This window comes from Salvelinus fontinalis, chromosome 17 (genome assembly GCF_029448725.1).
Source record: "Salvelinus fontinalis isolate EN_2023a chromosome 17, ASM2944872v1, whole genome shotgun sequence".
Classification (NCBI taxonomy): domain Eukaryota; kingdom Metazoa; phylum Chordata; class Actinopteri; order Salmoniformes; family Salmonidae; genus Salvelinus; species Salvelinus fontinalis.
In genome coordinates this window covers 35,002,091-35,015,318 of record NC_074681.1, presented here as the reverse complement: position 1 = coordinate 35,015,318, position 13,228 = coordinate 35,002,091, and the positions used below count along the sequence as shown (strand labels likewise).

The following is a 13,228-nucleotide window of genomic DNA, read 5'->3' as shown; positions in this document are numbered from 1 at the left end:
GGGGTAAGAATGAAAGAGGAGATAGACGAAAAGAGGACAAGAAATAATGTTAAGAAGAGAGAATCAGTCAAGAAGACAGTTGAAAACATAAGAGAATAAAGAAAAGGGAGTAACAGAAAGCAAGGGAGATAGAGACATAAACAAAGAAAAGAAAAGATGGACAGACAGACTTACTCGTGGTGCCCCATGCCCAGTTCAGGGAGATAGGGTAGTTTCTTGATCCTGATGATAGAGTCGTATAGCGAGGGCTGGAGGGACTGGGCTACGGCGTTGGCCAGGATCACCGCTATCATCACCGGCAGGATGTGGCTGATCTGACCCGTCAGCTCAAACACGATGACTGCTGTCGACACCGTGTGAGTCACTGCCCCCGACAACGCCGCTGCACCTGGGGAGCAGGGATACACAGTATGGATGATGATGAATATGACTTGGCCCAAAGTGGTGGAATGTTTCTTTTTTTTACAACTACAGAGAGTACAGAAAGGCTGGTAGCACAGGGTGAGTAGTGGGTGAGTCCACATTTCATTCATTACATCTCTCCACAAAAAAAACACGTTTCATAAGCAATAGGTGAACAGGTTTTCAATGGTACTGTACGTTTATTTGTTAGCTTTACTGTTTTAGACAACAAAACAAATGAAAGCTCAAGCTAGCGATGTGATTGTACTAGTTACATTTACATTTTGGTCCTGGTCAGTCCCTGGATGGGAGACCAGATGCTGCTGGAAGTGGTGTTGGAGTAGGAGGCACTCTTTCCTCTGGTCTAAAAAATATCCCAATGCCCCAGGGCAGTGATTGGGGACACTGCCCTGTGTAGGGTGCGGACGTTAAACGGGTGTCCTGACTCTCTGAGGTCATTAAAGATCCCATGGCACTTATCGTAAGAGTAGCGGTGTTAACCCCGGTGTCCTGGCTAAATTCCCAATCTGGCCCTCAAACCATCACGGTCACCTAATAATCCCCAGTTTACGATTGGCTCATTCATCCCCCTCCTTTCCCCTGTAACTATTCCCCAGGTCGTTGCTGTAAATGAGAATGTGTTCTCAGTCAACACACCTGGTAAAATAACGGATAAATAAAAAAATACAAAAATTCTACTAATCCATCAGATCAATGAAGAGCAGAAAATGATTCAACTTTTTATTTCAATCCTTAACCTGCTTGTCTGCTTTATCGTAGCATAATACATTTTCACCAGTCACATTCAATAAGCTAGCACAATTGACGAAAATAGCTTCGGCATCACACCCTCCTGCATTTTTCAATCATGTTAGAGAACAGAAAGATCCAAGATGGTGCCCATAAGTAGATACAAAATAGCCGTAATGAGGCCTTGAAGATGAAAAAACGGGTTGGTTTTAGTGCAACTGGTGGAGTACCGCCGGCAGTTTCAATCACATCAGAGAGAGCCAAAATGGAGGGGCCTATGGCTAAATTCAGTAGTCTCAGGTTTGGATTCAGCCATAAGTGAACACGTTAGAGCTGTAATGGGGCCTTGAAAGCAAAAAACAGGTTAGTTTTAATGCAACTGGTGATGTACTCACCCACTACAGCATAGCCGCCAGGCACTATAGGATAGACACTGCCATCAGCATGGATGCCATCAGGGAACATGACTGCCATGGTCTCTCCTACCAAACGTCCAAATGCCGCACCTGCACATCCCATACATAAAGTGTTAGTGTACATACAGGTGTTTTTAGTGTGTATGGCTAAATACACAAATTCGCACACACAGCAAGTGACTTACCAATGAGGAAAACTGGCATGAAGGCCCCACATGGCACAGGCATGGTGGTAGCTACTGCAGACATCCAGAACTGAGGAGAGATAAAGATAGAGACGTGAGTGAGAGAAGGGTAATAGAGGGAACTGAAAACAGACACACTGGGGCAGAACATTTGACATCAACACAATCACAGATTCACACCGAGACAGGCAATCATTGTAAATAAGAATGTGTTCTTAATTGCCTCACCTGGATAAATAACGGTTAAATAAAAATGATTAAAAATAAACAATATCAGCCTCACCTGTCCCAAACCCACACAGTAACCCACTCTCTCGATCTCAAATAAATGAACACGTACCTTCATGACGATGAAGAGGATGAGAGTGATGAAGACGTTAACCTGGGGGTGTTTCCAGGCGTGGGAGTGGCTGATGTAGTCGAACTCCTCGGCAACGCCCTGCCGACACCATGTTCGGTTGTCCAACAACGCCACCAGGGACTCATGCTGCGTAAGCTGAGGAGACAAGGAGAGACATAACTGTTAGGCATGGGATATACTGTATCAATCGTAATAGTCTAAAACGGTTTCCTTTCCTCATTGCCTTCCATTATCTGATCTAAAAGAATAGGATAGGTGAAGGCAACACAGAACTGATCCTTCATATCAGAGACTATGAAGGGGACAAGGAAGGAGGCTGTTTCAGACAAATGAAATGCATCCCATGTCTCATATTTAGAAAAATGTATCATACACATTGTGGCACAGATATTTTAAAAAAAAGTGTAACTTCTGACCTGCCCAGCCATGAACTGTCCAAACCCAGGGGGGAAGGTGAGGGTTGAGATGATCAAGGTGACCATAGCAGGATACACCAGACGTCTGACATGGAGAGAGGAGCTGTGGGTTCATTAGTGTGAGTGAGTGTGTCCCGCTATGATAAATTAATAATACCTCTGCAATTTTATTCTTATGTGAACTCAAGTTTGCATTTTCAAGTTGACAGTTCTTGATCAAAGCCCTATTTTATATATATATATATATTACCAGTCAAAAGTTCATGTCCATCTGACATGAAGAAATGCATGTCGGTGTAGCATGCTCTCTATCTTTCTGGGGTTAGGCCTAAGCTTCTCATCCTTTATATATTTATACTCTACCGTTCAAAAGTTTGGGGTCACTTAGAAATGTCCTTGTTTTTGAAAGAAAAGCAAATTTCCTCAACAGGCAGCTTCATTAAATTGTACCCGCAAAACACCAGTCTCAACGTCAACAGTGAAGATATATATAGCCTATTAAACTATGATCATACAGTGGACACCTAAGCCTTTGCATGCAATGCCCTAATACATTTAGTGCTCAAATATCTGACAGTTGAACCGTGAGGTGGACAATTATTGTTTTCGAAAAGTACCTAAAGAAAAAAAATGTTGATATAAAGTTGCATATGCTACACAATCAAACACAAGGAGTAGTGTTTTCGTAATTTGTTAAAGGCTGTTTTTAAGGACACTTAAATGTGGCCAACAGCCCTCGTTTATTGACGGGGCTGGCTGCGCCAGGTTGGATCTGAATGCATATGGATGTCCAAGGAGTTTCTCAAATGTCTGGTAAATTAAAATGTTGCCTGTCACGTTGTCCAGCGCTGAAATTGCATATTGTTTTGTGAAGATTTTTGAATATTCACATGAAATCTGTCGCCAATTGGATGGAAACCTAGCTATATACACCCTAAAGACTATGGCAAGTGCACTGGTCCAGTGTCACTATGATTTTGCCTGCACATAATGGTTCACTAGCAGCTCCTAACATCTAAAAAATTATCTACCAGCCAAACAAGCTTTTAAGAATTGTATTTTAAACTCCCCCCTCATACTCATCTGGAGGTTGAGCATGTTTAAGTCTCGATCTTTGGAATGTGTCTGTATCTATGGCATTGTATATGTATTTATGTAAAACATAGGGGCCACAATAGAAATACGTCCCCGACTTATGCAATCCCTGTCACTTGAAAAAATCTTTGTGTATAAATCAAATCAAATCAATCCAAGCTGTGCAGGGGCCAATTGATGAATGGAAAGAGACATCTGTTACAAAACATCAAAACGTTTAATGACATTCGGAGATTGTCAAGCCAAGCCTTCTATACTGGGTAAGCCTACAAAGTAGGGAGGGATGTGATTTCTGTTTGTGGAGATTGAAATAGTCTATTTATTGTGTTGTTGAAAACGCAAGCTATGATATTGAAGTGCCGAGGTCGGTATGCTTTGTTTATTGGTTGTGTGGTGCACTGGCACAGAAACTTGTTGGTGGAGAATTTGTTGCATATGTTTGATATAATTATAAACATGGCATCCAAATGTAAAAAAATCGGATTTCCCCCTAGCTCACAGGTGTCAAACTCATTCCACGGAGGGCCGAGTGTCTGCGGGTTTTCGCTCCTCCCTTGTACTTGATTGATGAATTAACATCACTAATTAGTTAGGAACTCCCCACACCTGGTTGTCTAGGGCTTTATTGAAAGGAAAAACCCAAATCCTGCAGACACTAGGCCCTCCGTGGAATGAGTTTGACACCCCTGCCCTAGCTGATCATTGTCTGCAGCCGGCTGATCTTAGTGTAATGAAACATGCAGGGAGAGTGAGCTCATAACCCTGCGACTGTGCCATAAAAATATCCATATTTATAAACACAGGGCCGCTACAGTTATTGTTATTTGTGGTCGTAAACATTATTTTGAGTTCATTCTATGAGGGGGGAGAGTGTTACATTTATTTATATGTGGACATATTTTACTTTGGGAAGGGGTTGCATCCTTTTGTTATGACGTCTTGAGTTGGACCAGCCCCTCCCCCCAGTGAATGTCGATCTGTTCCTTACCAAGCCCAGCAGAGCTGTTTGTTTTATCGACAAAACAAATGATCCTGTGCTTTTCCATTTAGCGCATGCATATTGGCTACATTGTAACCTCAACGTGATCACGGTGGGCTCGCATTTGGGGCTCACCCAGGACTGTTACTTTTGTAACTGAATGAAAATATTTTAACAATGTAATTTAACCAATTGATGTTGGGAAATGGATGGCAACGTGCAGAATGGTGTTAAATGCCTGTACACAGCTTGGGGAGGATTTTTTTTCTCACAGATTTAATCATGTGATATTAGGCCTACTGATTATTCCTCAATTGCGAGGTCCCTACCGGACATGCAGTTGTCTGCAAAGGTGCAACCTTTAGTAGGCTGATGGAAGAGTCAGAGGCTGCAATACAGCGATGCCAAGACATGCCCGAGCCATGCTCATCATGGTTCTTACAGGAAAAGTGAAATTACAAATTGAATTTGCTCGTGGTGCGCGTTTCTCAAATGATAACTAATAAAACCATGTGAACAACACCGTCGGACATGAAACGACATACAAATGTAACGGCACAACGAAATAGATAAAAAAAATATATTTTGCAGGTGCCTTTTCATTTTATACAGCAGTGGTGCAACTACGGTAGTGCTTTCTAACGGCACTGAACTAAAACAGTGGTGTGTGGGAGCGAAGGAAAACATTTCAGTGGTCAAAACCATTCATCTTGAGGCAACCGGGACGCAAAATGCAATCTGTTAATTATTATATCATATATAAAAATGGACACATCTACTAGCTCAAAACATTACTAATCATTGAAATTAACAAATTACCCAAAGGATCATGATCTTTTTCTGGTTAAAAAAAGTGGGTGTTGCTCAGGTGCTCCCATTCTGTTTTACAATGTTAATCTTCTCTACAATACACTGCTGTTCATGTACGAAAGAACTCCGGGCTTTAGCCTTTTGGGGGCCCAAAGTGATATATGTTTGGGGGACCCACACCTCATAACCCTTTTCCCAAAACATTACTTGAGTGAACGTTTATTTGTAGTCGTGCTGCACTTTGTGTATTATAGAATTCCACCTCTCAAAAGTGTTTACTTTCAAACTCTCTCAATTTTTTTTAAATATTTTTTATTTTTGTCTGGGCCTCCAACGCACAATGTGTGGTCCACGTAAAGGGTGAGCCGGCGCTGTGTGTGTGTGTTTGGTGTGTGTAGCAGTGTATGAAGTTGTGTGTGTGTGTGTGCGTGTGTGTGTTAGACTCACTTCCTGAGCAGGAACTTGTTGATGGTCTTCTGTTTCCTCATACACTCTACTATCAGTCTGTTCAGGTAGACAAAGAGAGCCCCACCAAAACCACACGCAATCCTGAGGAGGACAGGGGACAGTGTCACACACCATTCTAGTTCAATAGCCATTGAAACCAATAACTAATAGCCATTGAAACCAATAGCCATTGAAGCCAACAGTCGTTGAAGCCAATAGCCATTGAAGTGATCAGAATAAGGAGGAGTCAGACCTGGGCGTGTTGGACACAAAAGACAAACAAGAAACCCGTACCCCAGGATGGCGAAGGCTGGCAGCTCCTGGAGGTCAAAGGGGAAGTCCAGGCGGAAACGTGTCTTAAAGAGGGCTGTGATGGTCTCTGAGAGAAAGACAGACATAGAGAGACAGAGAGAAAGAGAGAAGAGAGAGAAAGAGAAAGAGAAATAGGGAGGAATAACATGAGTCACCTCCGACTAACTTATGACTCAGTGACGTAGACCCAAAGCCCTTCCCCTTACACACACTCACACACACCTCCTCACCTTCGTCCTGGTTCCACACAGCCAGGACTCTGAAGATGAAGGCACTGAAGGTGGCAGCGAAGAAGCCCCTCCAGTAGTTCCTCACCGCAAAGAACGTAGACGTTACCTCAATGCTGAAGAGCACACCTGCAACACACACACGCACACACACACACACAATCACTTTTGCAGTAACGCCATTATTTCGCTTATTGTATTTCTCACCCAAAGTATATTGTAATTACCTCCAATGGGGGCAGCGAAGCAGCAGCCTACCCCCACTGCACATGCTGCTGATAGCATCTCAGTGTTCCTCAGCTCATTCTGTAGGAATAGGAACACACACACACGTATGTGCAAGCACACATAGTACATACACACACACATAGTACATACACACACACATGTAAACACACATACAAACGTACACATTTCTGGTAAAGAGGGAAGGCCTAGGGCATTGGAATACAATGGAGTCACAGCGAGGAATGCCAGAATGAACCGAATAACATGAAGTAAAGGGAGATGTCATGTGTCATTCACATAGAATATAATAGGAACCCATGATTAGAAATAGAATGATGCTCACATGACGCTCCAACATGTGTACATGAAACATGGAAACTCTGAGATGTGCACATACTCAGACACACGTGCACTCGTACCTTGTTTCCCTCAAAGGGCTCTTCCTTAAGCAGTAAGTGGGAAAAGACAGAAATCTGAGTGAATACCTAAGAGTTAAAATGAAGAAAAGCAGAGACCAAAATCTTCTGGGATATTCTCTTTAATGCATCATTGCTGTGTTTTGTTTTTGGACAGAAAGTAAATGTAATCTCTTATAGTGACTGGGTTCAAATGGATTGAGCGCTGACACTGATCAATATGGAAGCTCTATAAAGTAGACAGTCTTATTTAACTCCTGCTGACTTGACACTTTCTTCCTTCATCCCCCCCCCCCCCCCCCTCTCCTCGTTCTCCACCTCCTCCTTTTCCTCCTCCAAGTCTTGGGTGGTGTATGGCAGAGAAAGTAATCTCTTGGCAGACTGAGAACCATAGACAGGAGCCAGACTGGAGCCCAGGGTTGGACTCAGGTGAGTGGAGGTGAGAGTGGGTCCTGGAGGGGTGGCACGCTGGTCAGACAGGTACCACACAGATACTAAACCAAATTGAGTGGGAGTAAGCGTGTGTGAAGGGTTAAAGGTTAGGGTATGTGTGTGTGTGTATGTGTGTGTGTGTGTGGGGGGGGGGGGGGGGTCTCTCACCTTGTAGATTCCACCAAACAAGGCAGCCAAGAACTTGCTCAGGAGGGCTGCACAGAGACTGGCCACATGAACGAACGGGCCCTGAGAGAGTGAACGGAGGAGAGAGAGAGAGAGAGAGAGAGAGAGAGAAAAAGAGAGAGAGAGAGATGGAGGGGTAGGGGTTACAGGATGAGGAAGGGGGAAAGGGAGAAAAAAGGCAGAACTAAACCAATTTCAGATCAGGGCCCGTATTCATAAAGTCTCTCAGAGTAGGACTTCTGAAATAGGATCAGGTCGCCCCCTGTCCATAACCTTATTCATTTTGATCAAAAGGCAAAACTGATCCTAGATCAGCACTTCTACTCTGAGATGCTTGATAAACACGAACCCAGGAATTTCAAACATATCTCTTTCATTCCTTAACAGTCCACTAGCGGTTTCCCACCTCCTTTCCCAGGGGCATGCCACTGCCCAGAGCACAGGTCAGCCCGATAACTTTGGCCACAAAGGTTTTAAAGGTGAGATATTCCTTCAGCACTACGCCTCTCAGAATGGTCTTCATCTCTGGGATACCCGAACCTGAGAAAGAAGAGGAAAGAAAGGAGGAAGAGCAGAGGTGGGAGAGGAGAGGGCCGGAGGAGGGAGAGAGAAGGAAGGGGAGAAAAAGGTATATTCATGCATCAACTTCAAGATTATGTATGTATTCAAGGCTGTCAGTACTAGCGGTTTCAAGGATATAGTCAAGGATGTCCTGAAGTTGTATAACCTTTGCCAACTACTTTTGTGAACTGAGTCCACTCCATACATCTGTGACCTTTAAACAATCATGTACAGTGTTTCATTCTGTATGTAAATGAGGTATTTACATATATGAGTGTGCATGATTAGCAATGAATTTAGGAGTGAGGTGAAATTCAATGAGAGTATATGTGTGTGTGTATGCGCGCCCATTCATGTACTTGCGTGTGTGTGTATGTGTGTGTGTCACACTTGAGCGTGGGTGTGTCTCTTACCCACAGCCTGCGGGGACAGTATCTGTGTGAACCCTGCTGAGAAAGTGATGAGCACCACTGGGTAGGTGACCCATGCCAGGTACTGCAGGAGCATGTTACTGTCCAGTCCCCCGTACATCCACTTCTGAGCTGCACAGACACACAGAGATACATAACACCAATTAAATAAACTTTTTTTTACACTAGGGGGGCTCGGAATATCTCTCTCGCTCTCATGCCAGCTACCTTTCTCTCTTTCTCCCTCCCTCCGTTCTCTCTCTCTCTCCCTCCCTCTGTCCCGTTCTCTCTTTCTCCCTCCCTCTGTCCCGTTCTCTCTTTCTCCCTCCCTCTGTCCCGTTCTCTCTTTCTCCCTCCCTCTGTCCCGTTCTCTCTTTCTCCCTCCCTCTGTCCCGTTCTCTCTTTCTCCCTCCCTCTGTCCCATTCTCTCTTTCTCCCTCCCTCTGTCCCATTCTCTCTTTCTCCCTCCCTATGTCCTGTTCTCTCTCTTTCTCCCTCCCTCTGTCCCGTTCTCTCTTTCTCCCTCCCTCTGTCCCGTTCTCTCTTTCTCCCTCCCTCTGTCCCGTTCTCTCTTTCTCCCTCCCTATGTCTTGTTCTCTCTTTCTCCCTCCCTCTGTCCCATTCTCTCTTTCTCCCTCCCTCTGTCCCATTCTCTCTTTCTCCCTCCCTCTGTCCTGTTCTCTCTTTCTCCCTCCCTCTGTCCCGTTCTCTCTTTCTCCCTCTGTCCTGTTCTCTTTTCTCTTTCTCTCTCCCTCTGTCCTGTTCTCTCTTCCTCTGTCCCGTTCTCTCTTTCTCTCTCTCCTTCCATGCCCTTAAAGCCTAGGCTATGGCCTAGTCCATCACTTAGCTGACCACTGTGACCAGGGCCATGACTACACCCAATAATATATCCCACTCTCGCTCTCTCTCCCGCCCGCCCTACCTACCCCTCCCCTCTCTCTCTCTCTCTATCGCTCTCCCTCTCACTCACCTTGCTGACAGAAGGCGATAGCATAGTCCATCACCCAGCTGACCAGGGCCATGACCAGACCCAGTAGGATGAGAAAGATCCAGTCCTCGCCCACACGCGAGATCAGGAACTTCTGACAGCGAGACGTACACACTGGAGGAGGGAGAGAGGAGAGAGGGAGGAAAGGGAGAGATGGGTGGGAGAGAAAGGAGAGAGGGAAAACCATAGGAAAATAAAGCATAAGATAAGCGAGAAATAGTCACAGTAACAGGCAGAGAGAGAGAGAGCCAAAAAATATAAGAAAAGAGAAATGTGGACAGAAGGAACACTGTGTGAAAAGCCAGTGGGAAGGATGGACAGAGGCATTCCAACATGTTGAGCTGAATGAATGAGGAAGGGAATGAATGGACTTGGTGATGGGTGGAAAGAGAGAGACATGATTTGCCCTCACGAAAAAGGGATTAACCCCTACAAAAATGTAGATGAATCAAAATCCACATAATTATTCACATTTCCTGTGGCTGCTGGATTATGTTCCTGCTGTGCGGAGGGTCAAATTAAAGGAAAGATTCACCCATTTTTTATGTTATATCGTATTTGTGCATCTCTGAGCAATGTTCTATCGATTCCTGGGGTAATTTAATGTTTTCATGTGCATCTGAACTCTTCCCGTTCACACAGGCAGAAATACAGCCGGTATGACATAGCATTGCAGCCTGGTATCATAGACTGGATTTAACATAGTAAACGTAAATGCGAAACACTCAAATTAGTACAATATGTTACGTTTGTTATGGTTACATAAGACAGATGGTTACATAAGTCAAAAACTTGAGTGGGTGGCTAGTTGGCGTAAAACATGAACATCTAGCAACCCAAAGGTTGACCATTCAAATTTCGTCACTGACAAATTTAGCATCTTTTCAACTACTTACTACTTTTTCGCTACTTTGCAACTACTTAACATGTTACCTTTCCCCTAAGCCTAACCCTTTCCAGCACCTGCAGATCGACGTCTGAAGTTCGTAACAGCACTAAGCTAAACACCACGGACTGAATCAGAAAAATATGAGAAATGTGGTGAACCTCTGTTAAATAACAAATTTCTCAAGGTCGGGATTATCGCAAAAATATAGTAAATGGCTCATTAGAGCGAGAAGATAACATGAAAATGTCTATCGCACGTCAGATTTCAGTACTGGCCGATGTCATAACACATGACATCGGCCAGTACTGAAATCTGACGTGCGATAGACATTTTCACGAACTAAAAGTCATCTTTCTATTAATTATTATCTCAATGCTCAATCTGGGCTCAAAGCATTCGTATTCATATTAGTCTGTAAGTAAATCTGAGATACTCCATGTTACGTTTCGTATGCTATGTATTAATTTGTTAGCTAACATGCTAAGTAGTTGAAAAGTTGGTAGTTAGCTAAAATGCTAACGTTGTCAGTGATAAGATGACTAGCAACTTTTGGGTTGCTAGACATTCACGTTATAATACGACCAACCACCCTACTTTTTTTTGTTGCCTCAAATAACCATCTGTCTTGTGTAACCATACCAAACGTAACATATCATACCAATTTGAGTTTCTCGGATTTACACTTACTATGTTGTTGTTTTGTCTCACTGCTTTGATTTATTTTGGCCAGGTCGCAGTTGTAAATGAGAACTTGTTCTCAACTGGCCTACCTGGTTAAATAAAGGTAAAATAAAAAAATAAAAAATAAACGTTACGTCTAGTCTATAAGACCAGGTTTGCAGGTTGAATATGGTGAGATTGTAAACTCCTAAATTGATAGTGCAGTTTGTTAAGGAAATTTTATAGCTAACTGCTATAGCTACTTCACATGCTGATATTGACTTTGGTATTATTGTGTGCTAGCTATTGCATTGTAGGTTTTGCAGTCGACTTATTAAGACTCCAGCCACCCAAGCCATAGAATGTTCTCTCTGCTTCCGCATGGCAAGCGGTACCGTACCAACAAGTCTGACACCAACAGGCTCCTGAACAGCTTCTATCCCCAAGCCATGACACTACTACAGAGCTAACAAAACGGCTACACAGACTATGTGCATTGACCTTTCTGTTTTATTTGTATTTTTGCTCTGACTCTATGCATACTCTACATTCTCACTCAAACTGAAACAACAACACACACACACTCAAATTAACACACAATTTGTTCACATTAACATAACACCCACACACATCCATGCTGACTCTAAACACACACACACACACACACACACACACACACACACACACACACACACACACACACACACACACACACACACACACACAAGCTGCTTCTCTGTTTATCATATATTATAATTTCTAGTCACATTACCCCTATACAGTCAGGTCCATAAGTACTTGAACAGCGACATAATTTGCATCAGTTTGCCTCTGTACGCCACCACAATGGATTTGAAACGGAACAATCAAGATGTGCTTTAAGTGTAGACCATCTTTAATTGAAGGGTTTTATCAAAATTATTGTGTGAACCGTGTAGGAATTACAACCATTTTTAAACATAGCCCCCCAGTTTTAACTGCTCAAAAGCAATTGGACGTACCAACGTAATCATAAATTAAATTGTGAGTTTTAATACTTGGTTGCAAATCCTTTGCACTCAATGACTGCCTGTAGTCTGGAATCCATAGACATCACCAGATGCTGGGTTTCTTCCCTGGTGATTCTCTGCCAGGCCTTTACTGCAGCTGTCTTCAGTTCCTGCTTGTTCTTGGGGCGTTTTGCCTTCAGTTTTGCCTTCAGCAAGTGAAATGCATGCTCAATTGGATTCAGGTAAGGTGATTGACTTGGCCATTGCAGAACATTCAACTTCTTTGCCTTAAAAAAGTATTGGGTTGTTTTCTCAGTACGCGTCGGGTTAATGACCATCTGCACTGTGAAGCGCCGTCCAATGAGTTTTGATGCATTTGGCTGAATCTGTGCAGATAATATAGCCCTAAACACTTCAGAATTCACTGTACAGGCTTTTTTAGATGTTTTTTTGGCAAACCCTAATCTGGTCTTCCTGTTCTTGAGTCTTACTAATGGTTTATATATTGTGGTAAACCCTCTGTCTTTACTCTGGTGAAGTCTTCTCTTGATTGGTGACTTTGACACAGATACGCCTACCTCCTGGAGGGTGTCCTTGATCTGGCCAACTGTTGTAAAAGGGGTTTTTCTTCACCAGGGAAAGAATTATTCTGTCATCCACCACAGTTGTTTTCCGTGGTCTTCCGGACCATTTGGTGTTCCTGAGCTCAACAGTGCATTCTTTCTTTTTAAGAATGTACCAAATAGTTGATTTGGTCACACATAATGTTTTAGCTGTCTCTCTGATGGGTTTGTTTGAAATTTGTCAGCCTGATGATGGCTTGCTTCACTGGCAGTGACAGCTCTTCGGACTTCATATTGAGGGTTAACAGCAACAGATTCCAAATGCAAATGCTGCACTTGAAACCAACTCTAGACCTTTTATCTGCTTACTTGTAAATGAACTGATGAGGGAATAACACACACCTGGCCATGGAACAGCTGAGCAGCCAATTGTCCAACTTCTTTTGGTCCCTTAAAAAGGGAGGCATCACATAGAAAAAGTCTGCACTTTCAGCTCATATTCATTG

At 43.4% G+C, this 13,228-nt stretch overlaps 1 protein-coding gene across 10 annotated transcripts in view; it reads right to left on the bottom strand.

Moving 5' to 3' along the window:
* Window positions 1-13,228, bottom strand: part of clcn2a (chloride channel, voltage-sensitive 2a) — a 60,753-nt gene that overhangs the window by 6,309 nt on the left and 41,216 nt on the right. For 7 of the 10 annotated variants that reach the window (XM_055867173.1, XM_055867180.1, XM_055867177.1 and 4 more), the window contains 14 exons: window positions 9,604-9,735; window positions 8,637-8,765; window positions 8,069-8,202; window positions 7,646-7,725; window positions 7,048-7,078; window positions 6,628-6,706; window positions 6,404-6,529; window positions 6,156-6,240; window positions 5,862-5,963; window positions 2,531-2,633; window positions 2,094-2,249; window positions 1,754-1,823; window positions 1,548-1,658; window positions 175-388 (listed from right to left, as the gene is read on the bottom strand). In XM_055867173.1, the coding sequence (XP_055723148.1) occupies window positions 175-388; window positions 1,548-1,658; window positions 1,754-1,823; window positions 2,094-2,249; window positions 2,531-2,633; window positions 5,862-5,963; window positions 6,156-6,240; window positions 6,404-6,529; window positions 6,628-6,706; window positions 7,048-7,078; window positions 7,646-7,725; window positions 8,069-8,202; window positions 8,637-8,765; window positions 9,604-9,735 (1,552 nt within the window). Of the gene's footprint in view, window positions 1-174; window positions 389-1,547; window positions 1,659-1,753; window positions 1,824-2,093; window positions 2,250-2,530; window positions 2,634-5,861; window positions 5,964-6,155; window positions 6,241-6,403; window positions 6,530-6,627; window positions 6,707-7,047; window positions 7,079-7,644; window positions 7,726-8,068; window positions 8,203-8,636; window positions 8,766-9,603; window positions 9,736-13,228 lie in introns of all 10 variants that reach the window. The other 3 variants (XM_055867175.1, XM_055867176.1, XM_055867183.1) reach the window with 1 other exon arrangement.